Source organism: Erythrolamprus reginae, chromosome 3, assembly GCF_031021105.1.
Source record: "Erythrolamprus reginae isolate rEryReg1 chromosome 3, rEryReg1.hap1, whole genome shotgun sequence".
Classification (NCBI taxonomy): Eukaryota; Metazoa; Chordata; class Lepidosauria; order Squamata; family Dipsadidae; genus Erythrolamprus; species Erythrolamprus reginae.
This window is the reverse complement of record NC_091952.1, coordinates 92255395-92278583: the sequence shown is the minus strand read 5'-3', so window position 1 is coordinate 92278583 and position 23189 is coordinate 92255395. Positions and strand designations below refer to the sequence as shown.

The 23189-nt window shown below is 37.7% G+C and overlaps 1 protein-coding gene across 2 annotated transcripts in view; it reads left to right on the top strand.

Annotated features, from left to right (window-relative positions):
- LOC139165747 (vitellogenin-1-like) overlaps positions 1–9271 on the top strand; it is a 46950-nt gene extending 37679 nt beyond the window's left edge. The window contains exons 21-26 of one of the 2 annotated variants that reach the window (XM_070748991.1): positions 671–794; positions 1353–1551; positions 4376–4461; positions 7522–7616; positions 7729–7873; positions 9024–9271. In XM_070748991.1, the coding sequence (XP_070605092.1) occupies positions 671–794; positions 1353–1551; positions 4376–4461; positions 7522–7616; positions 7729–7842 (618 nt within the window). In that variant the 3' untranslated portion in view covers positions 7843–7873; positions 9024–9271. Of the gene's footprint in view, positions 1–670; positions 795–1352; positions 1552–4375; positions 4471–7521; positions 7617–7728; positions 7874–9023 lie in introns of both variants that reach the window. The other variant, XM_070748990.1, reaches the window with a different exon arrangement.
- The last annotated feature ends 13918 nt before the right edge of the window (positions 9272–23189 follow it).

Sequence of the window (23189 nt, the reverse complement as noted above, 5' to 3'; positions counted from 1 at the left end):
ATCGCTGCTTAATAGCAATTCCCATGTTCCGGCTCTGTGAGCACAACCAAGGGCACTGGTGGCAAGTGTAAATCTGGCCCTGGGCTCAGGCTGCTGCTACTCAATGCCAGGTCGGTGGTAAATAAATCTCTCCTCATCCGGGATTTAATCCTGGAGGAGGAGGCCGGCCTGGCATGTGTGATTGAAACCTGGCTGGGACCAGAGGGAGGAGTTCCTCTCTCTGAAATTTGCCCAGCTGGGTTTCAGGTTTGGCATCAGCCTCGACCCCCGGAAGGGGGGGAGGAGTGACTATCATAGCCAGGGAGAGCCTTTGCCTGTGTAGACTTGTTGCTCCAGAGATTGCGGGTTGCGAGTCCCTCCTGGTGAAGTTGGACTTAGGGGTTCAGGTGGGCTTGTTGCTCAGGTACCTGTCTCCCAGCTGCGTGTCAACAGCCCTGCCTGTGCTGCTCAAGGTAGCCGGGCTAGCAATAGGGTTCCCCAGACTTATTGTCTTGGGGGACTTTAACCTACCGTCACTCAGTGAAACCTCTGGGCTAGCGCAGAGTCCCTGCGGCTCCAAACCTGCATAACGACCTCTGTTCTGATGATCCCTCCGACGTTAGGTATAAACATTTCTTTTATTGAAATGCCAAACAAAATGCATTTTGTGTCTTCATTATTTTCTTTCCAGATGACCTTTTACATGAATGATTTTTATTTCAATTTTCTTCCCACTGGCATCCCAAGTCCATATTATCAAACTCCAAAATTAAACAAATTTAACATGGCTTTATGGCTGTCCAGAGGAGTTGAAGGTAAATTAATGCTGCTTTTCCACCAAGCTAGTACCTAACAGTCTAACCAGTATTAGCCATTTATCTTGTTGTGGTCATTTTTTGGTTAGCAAACAGTACAGCCAAATCTAGGCCTTTTGCTGTTTCAGTTCAGTTCCGTTTTAGCACAACATAAGGTAATTATTATGTTATTTAAGTCTGGTTAATTTCAATGTATCCATTTTAATCAATGATTACAATGATTTAATATGATTTAATAAAATAGCTATTATAATAATATAATCAATAATGATCCAAACCATTATTTTGAGCTTTTGCTCCTTAACAACTAGTCCTATTCATATCAGCTAGGGATTCTTAAATAAGTCTTATTCCTAGGTAAATTATTAGCAAACGTCATTTGCAACATGGCTTGAAATTGTTATCTTACTTGTTTATGTAGCAGGATACATTTATAGATGTTGCCATGCTTAATATAATTAATTATTTGGCAAAAGTTGAGGATTTGTTTAGGCTTTTCACAGTCCAAAAAGTAGGACGGAGATTTAACACTGATCGTACTATTTATTTTTTTATCAGCGGTGTGTGAAGTGCAGGGCGAAATGATTTCAACCTTTGACAACAAGACATTCAACACGAGTATTGCCAACAGAGAATGCGACCTTCTCATAGTTAAGGATTGCACCATATCTGACAGTTATAAATCACAATTCCAAATATGGATCCACAATTCCAAATCTGGTTCCCAAAAAGAAATTCACATATCCATTAATTTAGCGTAAGTGTAACCAAATAGAGAATTATTTCAAGTTTCTTTCAAAAAGTATTTTTTTTAAAATGCTTTCTTTTTTGTTCTAAATTATTTTGTCTTTCTTGATTAGATGTTTCTTATAATTTGGGTTTTTAATTTCCCAATTCTCTAAAATCATCCAAAGGTGCCCTGGTTTTACAAACAGTGAAGACTTTAGAATCAATCAATTTGAACATCTCAACTAATGCAGCCCTATAGGGGCTTACAAGAATTAATTTCAACATTAGTCTTCAGGTGGTATATAAATCTAATTAATGATGATGATTATCATCATCATCATCATCATTCAAAACTCAGCCCATTCATAGAAATCCTAGCAAGCCTAAACATGTAATAGGGAATCTATGGTTTTTGGGGGGGTGAAGATTAAAATGTACTTTCCATCATCTGGTAGTGATGCTGCTTTGGTTTCTAATTAAAGCTGGAAAGCATGTGACCCATATAAATCATTGAATCTCATACTAGCATACTTCATAGGCATATAAGGTAATAACAGAATTACTTCTCAAAAAAATTATACAGCACAAAAGTGTTGCTATTCAATAACTGGTTGCCTTCCCTAAACATATATTCTAGATCAGTGATGGCGGACCTTTTTTCCCTCGGGTGCCAAAAGAGTATGCACACGCTATTGCACCCACGTGAGCGCCCACACCCATAATTCAATGCCTGGGGAGAGCAAAAACAACTTCCCTCACCCTCCCAGAGGCCCTCTAGAACCGGCCTGTTTCCCAACTTCAGGTGGGCCCGGTAAGCTTGTGTTTCACCCTCCCCAGGCTCCAAAGACTTCCCTGGAGCTGGGGGAGGGTAGAAACACCCTCCCCCATCCTTCCAGAGGCTCTCCAGAAACCAAAAACACCGTCCCAGAACTTCTGTGTGAGCTAAAAATCAGCTGGCCGGCACACACGTTGGAACTGAGCTTGGGCAACAGCTCACGTGCCAGCAGATATGCCTCTGTGTGCCACCTGTTGCACCTGTGCTATATGTTTCCCATCACTGTTCTAGATCTAGAATGTAATATGGCTGTCTCCTGGCTTTATGCAATTACAGGATAAGCTGTCATCTGAACAAACCTATAACCATGAATGTGGATTACAGAGAAATACTTTTAATTTAGTAAAACAATAATAAAGAAAAAGAGCTTTTAGAATTCTTACACATACAGTAGTTCAGGTGCTTGATAATCATTTATACATAGGCTGATCATAAACACTTACATTATAATATATGAAATTACTGTTACCTATTGTGTCATTTACATACATTTAAAAAATTTTAACAATGTGAGGACATAACAAGGTTAGAATAAATGAATTATTTATAAATATATAATTTATATAATAAGTTACTTTAAAAATTAAATAAGGAAAACAACAGAGAGATTGCTAAGGTAGCATGAACAGACGGGGATCTTTATTTCTTTCAGTTTATGACATTTAGTTTTAGTTGAAGATGACCTGTCATTGTATAGGAGAAGTGCTCTAGATCAGTGATTTTCAACCTTTTTTGAGCCGCGGCACATTTTTTACATTTACAAAATCCTGGGGCACACCACCAACCAAAATGACGCAATATAACACTCTAACACAGTACATATTATACATATAGTTAATAATATAGTTTCTAAACATATTTATACTCACTTAGTGTGAAACCTGGGACTGTTTCGATGAACACAAAAGGGATATTCTGGCAGGAATGGTAGTTTGGGAACCCATGTTTAATTTCCCCACGGCACACCTGACCATGTCTCACGGCACACTAATGTGCCGCAGCACACTGGTTGAAAAACACTGCTCTAGATGATTTGAAGTAATTCAGTGTGAGTTCCAATAAAAGGGAATATTTGTGCACTGATGATGTTACCTAGCTTGATAATGAAACATCTGCTAGAAAACAACCAAGCTCAGAAAGTACCAGGGACTCCCCTCTATGTTGGCATAGTGGAGCTGACAGTGAAACAGTCCTTTATTCCTCTAGGGGTGTCAAACTCAATTCCATTGAGGGCCACATCAGGCTTGTGTTTGACCTTTGGGAGGGCAGAGGATGGGCATGGCTGAGGATGGCATGACCAGCTCAATATCACTCAATGAGACTCTGTTTTTGGTGGTGATGGCTTCCTGCAACCCTCTGTCAGTGAAAATGGAGCTCAGGGAAGTCACATGTGATGTCGCCAAGCTCTGTTTTGTTGGCAAAGGGCTGCAGGAGGCCCTCATTGCTGAAAGCGGAGCCTGAGAGGGCCGCACATGCCCTCCTGAGTTCTGTTTTTTGTTGGTAAGGGCACCATGGACTGGTCTTTTGCTATTTACAATTCATCCCCATAGGCCAAATCTAAGCATCTCGCAGGCCGGAAGCAGCCCATAGACCTTCAGTTTGACGCTCCTGTTCTAGCTAGATCATCAGTGGGAGATCTTTTCAGGCCAATCTGAATTATATAAGAACATGGCATCTTTTCAATCCTATGCAGAAACACATGTTTATTGGGATGCTAATAATTAAAATATCTGCTGCAAACTCTACATAGGCATCAGGAAGGGCATCCGGCCAGGAAACACTCCCAATTCCACACTGATAAAAGGGATTACAGGGTCATAAAAAGAAAAAAAATGGTATCTGTTTCCATATTACCAGATCTCCAAGTCCACTGCAATGTGGACTGCAACCAAATTTCATCTATTCAAGTGGGTAGTGGGTATAGCAAAAGCATTTCTTCAGGAAAAGGCTGGTTATTATTCTTTTTTTCCTTGTTTAACTTTCTAACAAGAAACATTTTTGTTTTTCACAATGGCAGAGAAATCACAATTCAAGATTCCTCTGGGATGCTGAATGTATTACATAATAAAGCACCAGCACCAACCGATAGAGAAGGATATGAAGGTAATAAAGGTACTGCATCTGATACCATATTATATATCTTAAATAATTGAAATAAGATCATATCACAATATAGTCTGGCTCAGTTACTTAATTTTTTTTCAATAATTATTTTTTAAAATAAATTTGAATTACTTACTAGTAATTTCAACGCATCGTAAGAATGTAGCAAAATGCACTTGAAAAGAAGGGAACATTTATCAATAATAGGGCAACTCCTTTGGGTTGGCTGAATATCCCATCCACAAATTGGATTTGCATATTTGTGCTTGGGGCAAATTGGCATCCCAGAATTTGAAAGATCTGATAAAAAAGATAATTGCATGGAAAGAATCCTGAAGCAAGAATCATGTAGAACCATGCAATGGCTATTTATTTTTTATTTTTTTATTTATTCATTTGTCCAATACATAAATACATAGGAAGAAAAATAGACATGTAGTAATATATATAAGGGTAAAAGTGAACTTATAGGAGAGGATGTATGAAAGGAAGGAAATATATATGAAAAGCGAGAGAAAGAAAGACAATTGGACAGGGGACAAAAGGCACACTGGTGCACTTATGTACGCCCCTTACTGGCCTCTTAGGAACCTGGAGAGGACAATCGTGGAGAGTCTAAGGGAGAAATGTTGGGGGTTAGGGGTTGAGACGATTGAGTCCAGTAATGAGTTCCACGCTTCGATAACTTGATTGTTGAAATCATATGTTTTACAGTCAAGTTTGGAGTGGTTCATATTAAGTTTGAATCTGTTGCGTGCTCTTGTGTTGTTGCTGTTGAAGCTGAAGTAGTCATTGACCAGTAGGACGTTGCAGCATATGATCTTGTGGGCAATACTCAAGTCGTGTTTTAGGTGCCGCAGTTCTAGGCTATCTAGGCTATCCAGGATTGTTAGTCTATTTTCGTAGAATATTCTGTTTCGAGTGGAAGAGTGAAGGGCTCTTCTGGTGAAATATCTTTGGACGTTTTCAAGGGTGTTGATGTCTGAGATGTGGTATGGGTTCCAGACAGATGAGCAGTAGTCCAGGATGGGTCTGGCAAAAGTTTTGTAGGCTCTTGTGAGTAGTGTGAGATTGCCTGAGCAGAAGCTGCGTAGGATCAGGTAAACAACTCTAGAAGGCTTTTTGGCGATATTGTTGCAGTGGGCTTTAGCACTTAGGTCATTCGATATTAGTATTCCAAGGTCTTTTACTGAGTGTGGGTTGGCCATGAGAGATTGTTTATTCAGTTCATATATGCGGTTTGGATTCTTTTTGCCAATGTGGAGGGTAGAGCATTTGTTGGTTGATATTTGAAGTTGCCAGGTGTTAGACCAGTCTGAGACAAAGTCCAGGTCTTTTTGAAGAGTGAGTGAGTTGTCAGTGGTGTTGAAAAGTTTCACATCATCGGCAAAAAGAACACAGTTGCTTTCAATATGGTCACAGAGGTCGTTGATGTAGAGAATGAAGAGAGTAGGACCTAGTACACTTCCCTGGGGAACGCCGCTTATGACAGGGATGGGGGTGGAAATGGCGCTTCCAATTTTGACAATTTGTTGCCTGTTTGACAGGAATGCAGTAATCCAGTTGTGGAGGAGTCCTGAGATGCCATAGGATTTGAGTTTTAGGAGTAGTTTGTCGTGGACCACTGAGTCGAAGGCTTTGCAAAAGTCTATATAAATTGCATCAATGGATTTTCCTTGGTCGAGGTGGGTAGTCCAGATGTTTTTGCAGTGAAGTAGTTGTAGGTTGCAGGATAATTTCTTTCTGAATCCATATTGTTTGTTTGAGAGTAGGTTATTAGATTCTAAGTGAAGGGTGATTGATCGATTTATAATTGATTCCATGATTTTACAAGGGACGCAACAGAGAGATATTGGTCTGTAGTTGTCCACTAATGAAGGGTATGTTATTTTTTCGTTTGCCTCTGGAAGAAGTGAGTAGCACATGTAGTTCTATGAGCCTTTTGATTTGGAGTAAGAACATATTGTAGAGATCATCAGTGGTGATGCAGTTAGAGAACAAGGATTGCCAGTTAAGGATTGAGAGATTGGCATCTATGAGATCATAGTTGGCTTTCCTAAAATTGTACTTAGGAGCCATGTTATTCTGGTGAGTGTTTAGGTGATGTAGGTTGAGGTTGAAGTTGATTGTGCTGTGGTCACTGTGGTCACTATCTCCAGTAATGGGCTGCCAAATATTTTACTGCCAAACTGTGGGTGTGGCTTATTTTGTGGGTTGACTTTATGGTCATGTGACTGGGTAGGAGTGGCTTGCTGGCCATGTGACCAGGTGGGAGTGGCTTGAACAATCATCATCGTTCAAGTGAACTGTTAAATCCTTGACTTACAATCTCACCAGTGTCGCTTGCTGCGGTGACAATTTGCTTTGTGTTTCTCCTGCTCTCCTGCCTGGGTCCGCCCCCTGCCTAAGGCTGGGTAACTAGGCTAAAGGGTGCTGATTAGCTTCTGAGAAAAGAGGGGGGAGGAAAAGGGCCCCCTGCAACTCCTGCCAGTGCTGGTTACCCTGCTGCTTTCCGAGGAGGAAGATGGGAGGGATTTAAAAATATTGGAAAGCTGAGGGAGAGTTGCATGGTTAATATTGCTGCACAATGCTTTTTCATTTCAGCTTTGGACGGAGTGAGGGTTTTGCAAGGGGGAAAAAGACCGCAGCCCAGACCGCTTTGATGCGGCTTGGCTCAGCTCTCCTTTTTTTTCCTGCTGCTGCACGTTTGTCGCTTTTTTCTCTTCTTGGCCTCAGGAGGTGGCCATGTGAGACTGGAGGGGAGCCAGAAAGGAGAGAGTGAAGCTCGTCTGAGGCCAGAAAGGAGGAAAGAGGAAAAAAGCGAGGAGCGCAGATGCAGCAGCAGGGGAAAAAAGGACAGCCCAACCGAGACCAGTAATCCTGAAAGTGACTGCCACCAGTCAGCTCGAGCTGGGCACGCAGCTTCATTTCCACCGGTGGAACTGCATTCCACCCCGTTCTGCCTGCTGCCCACACCTGGCTATCTAAGGGTTTGTGTGCATGTTTGAAAACTCTTGTAGTAAACAGCCAACCTTCTGAAGCTATGCTTTCTCTTTATAGAAAACATTGAAATTTTGAGAACAACCAACAATGTTATTATCAAGGCTCCCGAACATGGCTTGGAAAGGGTGACATATGATGGTGTCATACTGAGAGTAAGTCAGACTGCTGTTTTTTGTGCAGGAATTTCTTATTTTTTACTTTTAAAATGATATTCCAAGAAAATTCACTTATGCTTCTATGGCAACATCTCATTTGTTCATGTAGATAAAAACTTCTGCAAACGTACAAGGCAAAACCTGTGGACTTTGCGGAGATTACAATGGAGAAATGAAACATGAATACCTGATCCCAAATCAAGCTGGCGCTGAGCAATACTGATTTTTAAGTCCCACACTTCAGCAGGATTCAGGTATGTATTGCAGGTTTGAAAAATTTGAACATTTTAGAGATAGAAATAAATTATAAATGTTTGAAGCAGCATGTATTGGCTAAAATAATGGTGCTTTCGATTTTAATAAATCCACATAATACTGAATCTGAAAAAAAACCCTGTTCTATTTCTGCCTCCTGGTTTCATAAGGATACATACAAAAAATCTAGTTAGAGATCTCAAGAAAGAACTGGCACATAATCTTTGTCATTCAAGTTTCTCCAAACATGAAAGGTGTTGCTATGTACATAGCAAAATAAATCAGAAGCTTCATAAATGACTGCATTTTGCTGATTCAAATAGCCTTTTAAAAGTATAACAAAAGATTTCTACAATACCACATGTTCTTCCACAGATCACATTGCAAGAGATGTTTTCACAACAAAAGTAGAAACATAGAATAAATTAGGGTTGTCATGATAGCTATCATCTAGTACCTGAGAGGCTACCATTTTTCCAAAGTCCTGGGGATAGGACAAGAAGCAATACATGGAAGCTCATTAAAGAGACCTTCAACATAGAACCAAGGAGAAACTTCCCAACAGTGAGAGTAATTAACCAATGAAACAGTGTACCTTCTGGAGTTGTGTATCATTGCTACATGTTTTCAAGAAGGATGAGCAGGGGCCGGGGGGGTCTGACTTGAAAACCTCCAAGGTCCCTTCCACCCCTATGATTTTATTTTATTTAAACCAAGATTTATCCCTTTTCTGACCAGGATTTGTTGTTCTGCCACATTGTAGTTAAAATGCAAAAATCAGCTATTTCCCTGAAATGCTTTGCTCCTTAATTTAGCAACTGGGAGCTTGAAATATTACAATGAATTGTTTTCCTTTATGGGATTTGGGATTTGTGAGCAGACAGCATTTGTATCTGATTTTTAAAAAACAGCCTGAAAATAATAATTGTTTGATTGTTTGAAATTTGTATTTATGGATAAAATCATGAAAATGAAATGTCTAGCTTTTTGTAATCCCAAACCTGTTCATATCCTTTCTTTTGACAATCATTATTAATTCAAATGGATAAAGATACTGTTTTATATAATCAAAAAGCCTACAAAAAAAATTTCCAATGTATTTGCTTTGAATTCTATTATTTATTAATATTGATTGTGTGTTTTTTGCAGAAATTGTAACAGACTTGATTTAATACAAGAAGACCCAAGAAGGTCTTGTTGGCAAGACCTTGTCTGACTGACCTTTCCCAGATAACTTCTTTCAGACAAACACTTCAGCCCATAGATAAACTAAATAATTTGAAGGATGTGGAAGCCCTATGTAATGTGAATAGTTTATGCTAATTGGAAATAAATAAATATTCAAATGTCTAATCATTGGATGAAGGTCTCAATAAATGCCCATTGTACTAAAGAAATTTGCATGGCCTTTCTTACTGTTTCTTATCCCCAGAAAATATACAACTGAAAATAAAGTAATAACACCATTATTTATTAATGAGAAACCAACTCAATTATTAAAACAGATTCTTAAAATGATAAGTTTTGAAGTAAATTTACTTTTGAATTACTACATACATAATCGTAGAAGTCCATAATGTGTTAAAGTGTTCTGCAAATAAATTAGGTATCATGCCAAGCCTATCCCAGATGAAAGAAAACATAAATAGTACAAATTATTAATCATGTTCACATCAGACTTTTTTATGGGGGGGGCAGGATGGACATCTAGCCTTGCCAAATGGCTGTGGGGAAATGAACTAAGGGCAATGAATACCAGTGTCAGACCTCTTGATACAGTAACAGTGATAGAGGGATGGGAGGAGAGAGAGAGAGAGAGAGAGATTGGTACCATGGCACATTCCTTGTGCAGAATCCTAGCCAGCACTCCCTTCCCTGGATTGGTACATGTGATGCATTTGTGGGTGTGGGGTTGTGATAATAAACTTTAACCTAGATAATTACGGAAAAGAATTCCAGTGTATAAATATAAATATCTGATGGAATATGAAAGACCAGAGGAGATAGTTAAAGGTACAATGATTTCCTGGGCAAAAAACGTAGGCCATAATATATATATAGAGGAATGGGAACAGATTTGGAAGAGAAATATTAAATTAACAAAATCCACAATATATAAAGAAAACCAATATAAAATGCTATACCGTTGGCATCTTCCACCCAAAAGACTAGCTAAAATGCACAAAAATTACAGCCCAACGTGTTGGAAATGTAAAAACACTCAAGGCACCTTCTTTCACCTATGGTGGTTATGTCCAGAGACAAGAACATACTGGGAAAAAATAAATAATTGGTTGTGTCAAATAACAAATACAAAAATAGAATATACGCCAGAATTTTTTTTTATTGGGTATTATGAGAAGTAACTATTCTAAAAATGTAAAATATTTAAGCGTGCATATTACAACAGCTGCAAGGATTGTATTTGCACTGAACTGGAAAAATCCGCAAATACCTGAAGACAATGAGATTATCAAGAAAATATACGACTGTGCAGAGATGGACAGACTGACAATGGAACTTCATAATGGAAAAAATCAGACTATTATGAAACCTGGACAAAATGGTACCAATGGACAAAAAAAGAAACTTAAAAGAAGCATTGGAATAAAACATCAAGAAATCTAAAAGTAATTAGAAGACAATGTTGATAGGAATGTATATACGATGTAGATTCATCTGTAAATATGACTATGTACTTTTTTTTAAAAAGGAAAAAATTAATAAATCTATATTTAAAAAAAAAAGAATTCCAGTGTTGGTATGAATCCAGATACAGTATGGCTTTGATAATAAATCGAACTTTTTGTGTGTACACAGCAATGGATTGCGACTTATTTCTCAGATGCTAGTTGGTTCGCTGACAACCAGATCCTAATATCAGTGCTGCCATATTTAAAGCTGGATTAATCTAGATCAGGGATGTCAAACTCAAGGCCCAAGGGCTAGCTCCAACCTGCAGTGTACTTAAATCTGGCCCATGGGGCCATCCTGGAAACAATGAAGGACCAGCCCACGATGCTTCTGCCAGTGAAAATGGGCTTTCAAGCTCCATTTTTTTGTTGCCATGGCCTCCTGCAACCTTCTGTGAGTGAAAACGAAGCAAAGGAGGGCTGCCCCCAGAGCTCCGTTTTCACTGGCAGAGTTTTGGCAGCTGAAAGTGGAGCTCAGGAGCCTGTTTTCACTGGCAGAGCACTCGGGCCACCATAGGAGCCCCTGACATGAGTGATGTTGAGATGGCCCTCCTGACCACACTCACCCCAGTCCCCCTAAGGTCAAACATAACCCTGGGTTTGACACCCCTGATCTAGACTGTCTTCCAATGACCAGCTGTGATTATATGGCCAATGAACCTATGTCATAACTAGAAAGTTCCATTGCATTTAACCACAAATAAGCATATAGATACATAATTTGTAGCATCCAACTTACCTTGTCTTAATATAGAAGCTAAACAGGTCAGGCCTCAACAGTGTGTTGATGGGCAACCTTCAAACAATACCAGTTTATAGTCTGGAAAGATAAGGATTTTTATTTTTTTTTTAGTAAATGCAGCACTAAACTCCTTCTCCACGTTGCCAGGAAGTCATTAGGAGGCAAGTTTGACTTGAAAAAGTTTTTGTCTATAAACAAATGTGGGACTGAAGCCTGAGAGAGGGTTTTTAAGACCTGGGAATGCAGATTAAGAAGGAAATGCTACACAAATCTTGTTCTTCCAATTTTGTGTAATAATTATATTGAAAACACCTCTATGATCTATGCAACCCAGTTGCTGTCCATAAGCTTGAGAAATTATTACTGGACTGAAATTTTGGTGCAAACTGGTAGAAGTTGACTAGAATAAGTCAGGAAACTGAAATAAGTCAGAATCAGAGTAGTAAGAACTTTGAGAGAGAAAGTAATTAGGAGACATTAAAATGACTGTTGCTAGATGGCTTGGGGCAAGTGAAAGAAATTAGAAGTAGGGATTTGTGAAGATAATGTGTGTGATTTCTAGAAGCAGGAAGCCAGAAACAACACTTGGGAGAGTTAGAAAATGTATTAAAAAATGTGGTGCTGGGTACAAAAGAGCCATAACCAGGGAGGAAGGGGGAAGAGAGAGAGTAACTTTAGCCCAGAGCAATACTGGGAAAAAGAAGGAAAAGGTTAGCCTAGAGAGAGGTGGATTGAAAAATAAGGAAATAAAAGATGAAGTTTTAAAGAAATAAAGACTACGTATGCTAAGCAAGAGATAAGAGGCAGAAAGCAGGAAGGTTTTCTCAATTGACCAATGGAGGTCCCACTTCCTTAAGCCAATAATGAAGGAAGAGAACTTGGGGTTTATAGAACTTTGTCAAAACAAGGTGAGGGATCCTGGCAGTTTCATATGTGAGGAAGTTGCCCAGCGAATGGGTGAGAAAGGACCCAGCTTTGAAGAGCCAGGAAGAGAAACAAATTAGACCAGAGAGGCCATCCAGCCCAGAAGAAAGATATAGCAGTCAGGAAGAATAGAGGAAGAAAAACAATGGCTTCAACAGACTCCTGCTGATCCAATTGCAAAGAGAGAAGGAGAGAACTGATGTGGTAAAAGTAAAAAAAATTCCCTGTCCAGTAGTTTCTGACTCTATGGAGTTGTGTTGATCTCTGTTTCCTAGCTGAGGAAGCCAGCGCTGGCTGACAATGCTCCCATGGTCATGCAGCCAGCATGACTAAACACTGAGGCACCAGAACACTGTTACCTTCCCATCAAAGTTGTACCAATTTATCTACTCACAGCTGCATGCTTTCAAACTGCTAGGTTGGCAGAAAATGTGGTAAGAACAGGAGCTCACTCCATTATGTGGTATTTGGGTCTCACACTGCCAACTTTCTGGTCAGCAAACCCAGCAGCTTAATCACTAGGCCCTTATGGTTATGGTCAGCTACTACCCAGATTGGGGGGGGGATACAGTGGGGGAGCGAAAATATAGCTCCACCCCAGAGCACCCAATTTGTACTGAAAGATGTTGAAAGAAAATGCAGGGCATCCTGCATAAGCCACACCCATAGTGTGGTAGTAAACATTTTGGTAGCCCTTCACTGGTAATGGTTAGATATGTACTGTACCTTTAAAACGAGCAGTAAACACAGACTGCTAGGTTTTCAATGAATCCTCTTTAGCAGAAAATGAAGATTCATCCCAATGCCTTCAAGAGCTCAGCACTGTTAAATTTATCCTTTTACCTGTGTGATACTACTCAGCTATCTCTCTTGCATTTCTCTAATGCAAGTAGTAAACCTATTTTATTTGTTCACAGTTAAAGGTTTTATTTCCTTTTAATTGAATTTGCAAAAGAAGAGAGGAGAGGACTTCTTAGAGTCCTGCTGCTCATTGGATATTCGGTGCCAGGCTTTGATTAAAAGTGAACAGCAGAGATACCAGAAATATCCCTATTTCGATATTTCTGGTGCATTGGCTTCTTGAATACACAGCTTCTTGTTAAAATTGCAAATGCATATGTCATTTGATCATGTAACATATTCCAGTCCTTGCTATCCTCCTCAGAGGAACTCAGACGTAGAAAGGATAGATCTAATTAAAGGTATATTTTTAGGCAGTTTTCAGACTGCCTGGAGTTATGCCATGCTATCACACGTTGACCTCAGCTATGACTCGAAAAATATACTGAGCATCTTCAGTTTCATCGTGAAAAGTTCAGTTCCTCCTGGAACACAGTTCTTTTAATGAAAGTGTGTATCTTCTTCCTTACCTAAGCCTCATGTTCAATTGATGCCATGCCCTGTTCCACATCAGCTGAAGGTCTCTAATTCTTTTTTCCTCCTTCCCCCACCCTTTTGCCTAGTGCTGTAACTTTCAAAGCATCCTTTCTCTGTAATTTAGAAGTGGGCCACAAGTTTCTTCATCTCCCACCAAACAGCATAACATAAAGGCAGGTGAAATGTGAATCGTGAGGTAGAAAAATATTCTCTGTTTGATTTTATTTTTTTTCCCAGTTGCCATAAAAGAGAGAGAGAGAGAACACAAGTCAATTCTTTCTTCTTTTTTTTCCAACATCAAGAGGAACCTGAATCAAGCTATATAGTGCATTCAAAGAATAAACCAGTACATTTGAATTGAATGTAATCTGGTACTCTCAGCTGCAGCCCACTAGTTCCAGAAGAGAACTGACATCCAACATGTTGAAAAGAAATAAGGATAGAGAAGTGGTTTGCTTTTTATCTTTAGTAGCACAGAGAATGGCAACGATTCCAACTCAAGCAAAGTTTTGCTTCCAAAGTGGCTTCAAATATAATAAGACTCTCTTCAGGGAAGGAGAGGGAAGAGCAGAATAATTCACTTTCTTTGGTTTCATTAATGACAGAGATTAGGTAGGTTGTATTACTTCCATTTTTAAACAGAAGCTCCTTCTTTCTTTCTTTCCTTCCTTCCTTCCTTCCCTCCCTCCCTTACTTACTGTCTCCCCCTCCCTCCCACCCTTTCTTCTCAGCTATTAAAGACACAATTTGTGTTCATTTATAGTTCAGTTGTTTATTCAGAGTGTTTATTCAGAGACAGAAAATATCCTACCAAGGCTACTGGCTAGAAAAGCAGACATTGTAAATTCTAGTACTACAAAAGACACACACACACACACACACACACACACACAAATAAAATATAGAAAATGTATCTTCTCCCAAAGTTATAATTTACACTGGATAGTTGGAATCGTCAATACATTGAAATTCATTTTATTTCCTAACAAATGCTATTCAAACATTGCTCGAATCGCATGTCTAGCATTCAAACTTTAACTTTCTCTCAGTTCTCTCAGCCTAGCTCACCTCACAGTGGGGAAAATAACGGGAGGAAGGAAAACTATATAATCTCACACTACTCACCAGAGCCTACAAAACTTTTGCCGGACCAATCCTTGAATACAGTTCATCTGTCTGGAACCCATACCAAAGATACTTCACCAGAAGAGCCATTCACTCCTCCACTCGAAACAAAATACCCTACAAAAGCAGACTATCAATCTTTGGTCTTGAAAGCTTAGAACTACGACGCCTAAAACACAATCTAAGTATTGCCCACAAGATCATATGCTGCAACGTTCTACCTGTCAATGACTACTTCAGCTTCAATCGCAACAACACAAGAACGCACAACAGATTCAAACTTAATATTAACCGCTCCAAACTTAACTGTAAAAAAATATGACTTCAGCAACCGAGTTGTCGAAGCATGGAACTCATTACCTGACTCAGTAGTGTCAACCCAACATTTTTCCCTTAGACTATCCACGATTGGCCTTTCCAGGTTCCTTAGAGGTCAGTAAGGGGCATGCATAAGTGCACCAGTGTGCCTTCCGTTCCCTGTCCAATTGTCTCTCCTTATCTCACTTATCTTTTCTTCCTTTCAAATTTGTTCACCTATACTTTTATATCTTTTCTTCTATTCATTTCTTTAGTTATATTACTATATATCTATTTTCTTCAATGTGTATTATATATTGGACTAAATAAATAAATATGTTCTACACTTTGAGTTACTTATAAAGTAATAAAGTGAGGATTTAAAAGTCTAAACAATATTTTTTTTTAAAAAAAATAATAATTAAATAACAAAGTAGCTGGAAAATATTGCTGATATATTATTAAAAGTCAACTTTAAAATATAATAACTGAACAGTACATTTTATTACTTTTGTGTAATTTACCAATTTACACATCGATGATTCATACAAACTACCTCATACTGGGTTTGGTGGTGATGGTAGTGTGTGTGTATACCATATTTTTATATTTAAATATTTTCAGATATTTTTTTTGGCATAAAGCTATATGTCTTGGTTTATTTTCTTAAACTTTCCATTTCCATTTACTCTGTTACATTTGAATCTAATAATAGCTTATCATGTTTTCTGATATAACTTTTTCTCAGCCAACATTCATACAACCAGATTCTTTTGACTGCACTGTGATTATTGCAGGCTCAGCACCCACTATTCTGCTTGGAACATTTGATTGTCATTTAAACTGGCAGAGAGATATAAAGAGTATAGTTTGCAAAAGATTATCAGAAAATTAGTCATGTTATGAAAACATTAGATTGCTTTAATGAGTCTATGAAATGCCTTAATGGTGAATCAGAACATTGGCTCATAATATCCAAGGCCTTCACTGTCTCTACCATAACATCATGAAAAATAAACAGTTCTAGTCCTGACCATTAATATAAGAAAGCAAATACAATTTAATGACTCCTATTTTAGAATAGGTACTGAAGAATGGAATTGGTTTAAAAAAAGAAATTCCATTGAAGATTAAGCACACATTCACAGGGATCCAAAATACTGATTCCTGTAATCTGGTAGACAGCACTTATTTAGGGGTGGAAAATACATGACGACAAAAATAATTCAGTTGTATGCTAATATCCATCCATCAAACAAGATGCTTTTAAAAAGTAGATGTTTAACTATGACAGCATTTAGTGGTGCACAATCCTTGCTAAAATTATAACATTATTTCCCATTTTGTGTAGCTAGCCACTTTCTCCTTCAGAAGATGGCAGAGAGTACCAACTATTTTGATTTGATTTGATTTTGATTTTATTGGATTTGTATGCCGTCCCTCTCCGTAGACTCGGGGCGGCTAACAACAGTAGTAAACAGCATTTGACAATCCAATATTAAAACAGTTTAAAACCCTTATTGTAAAACCAAACATACATACAAACATACCATGCATAAAATTGTAAAGGCTTAGGGGGAAAGAGTATCTCAATTCCCCCATGCCTGGTGGCAGAGGTGGGTTTTAAGAAGCTTATGAAAGGCAAGGAGGGTGGGAGCAATTCTAATCTCTGGGGGGAGTTGGTTCCAGAGGGCTGGGGCCGCCACAGAGAAGGCTCTTCCCCTGGGTCCCGCCAAGCGACATTGTTTAGTTGACGGGACCCAGAGAAGGCCCACTCTGTGGGACCTGATCGGTCGCTGGGATTCGTGCAGCAGAAGGTGGTCTCTAAGATAGGCAGTCCCTGGTCCAGTGCCATGAAGGGCTTTATAGGTCATAACCAACACTTTGAATTGTGACCGTAAACTGATCGGCAACCAATGCAGACTGCGGAGTGTTGGTGTAACGTAGGCATATTTGGGAAAGCCCATGATTGCTCTCGCAGCTGCATTCTGCACGACCTGAAGTTTCTGAACACTTTTCAAAGGTAGCCCCATGTAGAGAGCATTACAGTAGTCGAGCCTCGAGGTGATGAGGGCATGAGTGACTGTGAGCAGTGACTCCCGGTCCAAATATGCTTCGTTTGGGAATGCCTGAATCCAAAAACTGGAAGTTACAGAAACACGGAAAGGTAGTGACTAACTAACAACAATTTCAGTGGAGATTTGAAAACAAGGCACGACACATATGGGAAGTGGAAGGGTGAAGATCAGGGGTGAGTTTTAACTTACCTCTCTGCCAGTTCATTTCCTCCCGTGCCACATGACCATGGCTTGTGGATGTGCGAGTGCTTTATGCACATGTGCTTGCACAGTCAAAAAAATTTTTTAAAAAATCCCCCCAAAAAGCTGAAAACAGGATGGCAAGCACATGTGCAGTGCGGGTAACCCAGCTTTTGCCCATGCACAGAAGAAGAAAAAACAGAGGAAAAAATCCCCCCCCCCCAAAAATAAAATCCACTTAACACTTACTGCATAGATATAAATATATCTTATTTTCTCTATTTACTCCTTTTTCCTTTTTCTTTTTTTTTCTACTGAAATATTACTGATACACCCAATAATATATCAATATAGTGGGCCTCCTCCGGGTCCCGTCAACAATGTCGGTTGGCGGGCCCCAGGGGGAGAGCCTTCTCTGTGGCGGCACTGACTCTCTGGAACCAACTCCCCCCGGAGATCAGAACTGCCCCTACTCTTCCTGCATTCCGTAAACTCCTCAAAACCCACCTTTGCCGTCAGGCATGGGGAAACTAAACATCTCCCCCTGGGCACGTTGAATTTATACATGGTATGCTTGTGTGTGTGTATGTTAGTATATGGGGTTTTTTAAATTTTTAAATATTTTAATTAATTGGATTATGTATTGGATTGTTTTTCACTTGTTGTGAGCCGCCCCGAGTCTTTGGAGAGGGGCGGCATACAAATCCAAATAATAAATAAATAAATAATAAATACACCTAGTCGTATTTCCTGATAACGTCTGCAACTCATGCAGATTCCCTTTTCATTTTCCCCCACTTATTTAATTTTTTTTAATATATACTTTCCTTTTGCGCAATATTTCATATAAACCTAATCTTATTTTTCTACTTACTTTTCTACAAATAAGTCTTTTACTACTCTTACTAATACTTATTATTCTTAATAAGCTTTAATTAATACGATGAGATAGATAAATGAATTATTTATAGCAGTGTTTTTCAACCAGTGTGCCGTGGCACACTAGTGTGCCGCGAGACATGGTCAGGTGTGCCGTGAAGAAGGAAGCTCAGGTTCCGGTCTTGCAAGTTTTTGCTGAGAGAGAGAGAGAGAGAGGGAGAGAAAGAAAGAGAGAGAGAAAGAGAGTGAGAAGTGAGAGAAAGCAAGAGAGAGAAAGAAAAGAGAGAAAGAGAGAGAAAGAAAGTGAGAAAGAAAGCAAGAGAGAGAGAGAGAGAAAGAGAGAGAAAGAAAGCAAGAGAGAGAGAGAGAAAAGGAGAGGGAGAGAGAGAGAGAAATGAGCAAAAAGGGGAGGAAAAAAAGAGAAATGAGAAAATGATTGAGACAGAGAATGAGAGGAAAGAGAGAGAAACAAGAGAGAGAGAAGTGACTCTTGATTTAAAGCATATGATAAAAAGCACCCAAAGAATAAGAGAGAAAAAACCCTCAGCCCTCACCTGTTTTTGGAAATGGTTCAAGAGTGTGTGTATACACACACAAACACACACACACAAGGGTGGGGAGGAGACAGGGATGGAAAAAGAGAGGAGAGTGTCTTAGGGTGTCATTTTGTGTCATTTTGGTTGGTGGTGTGCCCCAGAATTTTGTAAATGTAAAAAATGTGCCGCGGCTCAAAAAAGGTTGAAAATCACTGATTTATAGCAATAAGATACAAATGTGAATATTGAAATTCTGTTTCATTTTGTTACATATATTATGAAATATAATATCATGTGATAAATACTCTTACCCATTTTGAATTTATGTACCCCCCCTTTTTTTTCCTTCCCCCCATTTATTCCTTGTTAATAAATAAATTTTATTTTTTTTAAAATAAAATAAAATAGAATCCAAATAAAATTCAAAACAAAAAGATGGTGCCACCCACAAACCGGCACCAACCAAACCAGTTCCATGACATCATCATGACATCGCCAGAGGTTTATTACCAGTTTGAGAGGAGCCCACCTCTGGCAAAGACACTAATTAAAAACACTGTAACTAGTCCATAATTGTGGAGATAATGTCAGAATAACTGATGAGGCATATACTGTTTTCAAGAACTGGAAAAGGATACTGGACCTCCTTATCTCAAATTCCATAAGACTTGAAGTTATTGTGCATCACTACAAAAAGATTCTTTAAGACGGATCAACAAGTGAAATGAATTGAGTATGATCCGAAGCCTTTTTTTCCCTGCTATACGTCTGAATAACTGAACTTTATTAGTAAAGGCTAATAAGATTGGACAATTAGGTAGATCATTGCAGAACAACAGAATAAAATAATGACAGATATTTTTCTAGTCCAACCCCCTGATCAAGCAGGAAGCCCTACAACGTTTCAGGCAGTTGTTCAATCTCTTCTTAAAATCTTCCAGTATTGCAACACCTACAACTTCTGGAGACACATCATTCCACTGATGAAACTATCAGGACACTTTTCATTGGTTCTAGGCTGGCTATCTCTTTGATTAGTTCCCACCCATGGCTTCTTGTCCTGCAATCTGGGACATCATACTCAAAGAGTGCCCATTGGTGACTCTTCATTAAATGGGATGAGGCATCACTAGATTCAGTCTCAGGGTTTTATTTATTTAAAAATTGTATAAATGTTTGAATTGAAATGATACAGGGAATGGTTATAAATTATGCAGGTGATCCAAAATTGAGTAGCAATTAACATGCTAAAAGGCACTGCTATGAACCCATAAGAAATTGGACAGTATATAACTAAGGCAAATAAATAAGACAGGGGATTGGGGACATTTTAACATACCTAAAATTAATCCAATAGTGGAATTTTTAAAATCAGGTGAGGGGTGGGATCAATTTTCCAGAATGTGGGCAAGTATATACTCACTTTCATTTTTAAAAAAAGTTTGCCTGAAGGACGACTATTATTAGTTGAGTTGCCTTAATTTAAATTCCTGCATTCGGTTGGATTTCATGGACTAAATGACCTTTTTGAAATATTGGGTTCTTTGAGAAGACAAAGAACAACTGTTTTAGTTTTAGATCTATATTCTCAATCTTTTTTGAAAGCCTACATAGTAAAATTTAATTTAATTTAATTTAATTTAATTTAATTTAATTTAATTTAATTTAATTTAATTTAATTTAATTTAATTTAATTTAATTTAATTTAATTTAATTTAATTTAATTTAATTTAATTTAATTTAATTTAATTTAATTTAATTTAATTTAATTTAATTTAATTTAATTTAATTTAATTTAATTTAATTTAATTTAATTTAATTTAATCTAATCTAATCTAATCTAATCTAATCTAATCTAATCTAATCTAATCTAATCTAATCTAATCTAATCTAATCTAATCTAATCTAATCTAATCTAATCTAATCTAATCTAATTTAATTTAATTTGCCCCTACTCTTCCTGCCTTCCGTAAACTCCTCAAAACCCACCTTTGCTGTCAGGCATGGGGGAATTGAAACATCTTCCCCTGGGCATGTTTAATTTATACATGGTATGCTTGTGTGTGTGTCTGTTAGTTAGTATATGGGGTTTTTTAAAGCTTTAAATATTTTAACTGATTGGATTATTTATGATTTGTACTACTTGCTGTGAGCCGCCCCGAGTCTTCGGAGAGGGGCGGCATACAAATCCAAATAATAATTTGATTTAATTTAATTTAATTTAATTTAATTTAATTTAATTTAATTTAATTTAATTTAATTTAATTTAATTTAATTTAATTTAATTTAATTTAATTTAATTTAATTTAATTTAATTTAATTTAATTTAATTTAATTTAATTTAATTTAATTTAATTTAATTTAATTTAATTTAATTTAATTTAATTTAATTTAATTTAATTTAATTTAATTTAATTTAATTTAATTTAATTTAATTTAATTTAATTTAATTTAATTTAATTTAATTTAATTTAATTTAATTTAATTTAATTTAATTTAATTTAATTTAATTTAATTTAATTTAATTTAATTTAATTTAATTTAATTTAATTTAATTTAATTTATTAGATTTGTATGCCACCCCTCTCCAAAGACTCAGGGCGGCTCACAAAAACAATAAATGCAGTAAACAATAATATAAATCCTATTAATAAAAGTAAAATTAAAACCCCTTAATATTAAAAACAATCAATGCAACACAGTCATACCATTCTCAAGTGCTATAGTCAGAAGACAGGGGGGAGTTAATCCCCCCATGCCTGGTGGCATAGGTGAGTCTTTAACATCTTGCGGAAGACAGGAAGGTGGGGGCAATTCGAATCTACAGAGGGCCAGGGCCACCACAAAGAAGGCTCTTCCGCTAGGTCCCGCCAGGCAACATTGTTTAGTCAACAGGACCTGGAGAAGGCCAACTCTGTGGGACCTAATTCGCCGCTGGAATTTGTGCGGCAGAAGGCGGTCTCATAGGTATAACTAAGAATGATTACCTTGCAGCTACCAAAGATTTCAATCTGACATTTAAACAAAATATGCAGGATAATATAAGATCTGTTTAAACAGACTTCCCCATCTTATGGCATCATGAATGAGAAGCAAAGGGAATACACTAAAATCTTCCTTGTAGTGATAGAGCCGATAAAATATTTGACTGGGTTAATGTTAAATGTCAGCCATATTGAGAAAGACTAAGGGTTTTAACATATGTGGCCATTTTTACATCCAGAGAAAATGTATAATACAAGTTATTAATAGTATTAGTAGTGGTAATATTTAAATTGAATGCACCTACCTATTCCAGTGGAGTCTGAGCAGCTTACTAAATATAACACCAGTTTTTTAAAAAATTAAAACATAAACAATTCAGCTATATTCATTTTAAACTGAATTTAATGTTGTAACACAGTCATGTGCAGTATTTGGCTGGCTATGTGAAAGAGAAGTATCACAGAATTATAGAGTTGAAAGTGGTCGTTGCAGCTATCAAGTCAAACCCCTTGCTCAGTGTGAGAATCCTAATTAAAGTATCCCAATCAGATGGCTGTCTAGTCTTTTTGCAAATGTACTTCTCAGGGAACTGGTTGACAAGGATATTTTGCAATATTCAACTTGCTATCGCTTTGCAAAGCACCAGTGCATTGAACAAAATCAGCAGGAGCTAGGCAATTCTCCCGCATTTTAAATATTAAATCATGAGACTCTCATGCCATCTAGTGGCCGTTTCTTTTTTAGTTCAAACTTTGATAGTTGAGAAAAAGGTGTATGAACATTTCAGGTACTTTGACGCAGATTCTCTTCAATGCTTTTCAGTTCAGAAGCACTACATTTTGAACTGTGATGTTTTGCCAGCACACTATGTCACTTAGGGACAGGCATTTCTTAACCAGACTATCCTTTGGTAGGATACATTCCGCTGTTAACAGAGTAGAGATTTTGGGGGAAAGAAATGATTTTGTTTTCAAGATTCCCACATTAAAAACTTGCAAATTATACTTGCTGTTCTCTTCTCTATACTTTAGAGATTGCTTCATTGTTCCTATTTTTCCACAGCATAAGATCAAAAGTGATCTTCCTTTTTCCCTGTGAATTTCTGTGTGGTTTATCTGTTGGGGGCTGTATTGTGTGTCAATAACTGATCAAAACAAAGCAAGTAGTATCCCAAAGTCCACCAATTCTGGGTTTTTTCCTGAAAAAAATCTCTCCCACTCCTTTTTCCTCTCTCCTTCTCAATCTCTCACCTTTTAATACATGGATTTCATAACACATAAATTGACATAAATCTTGCAATATAAACCTAAACTGTTAACACAGAACATAAACATTAGAACAAGTTTGACTGTTTTGGAATGTTAGAACAGATACACCCAAGCAGTGTCAATTTAAATACTGTGATATGTTCTTAGGTCCAAGACAAACAGAAATCACAAACAATTTTTTTTTCAATTTCTGCATTAGACTGCATTGAACTTTATTCAGATGCTTTTATC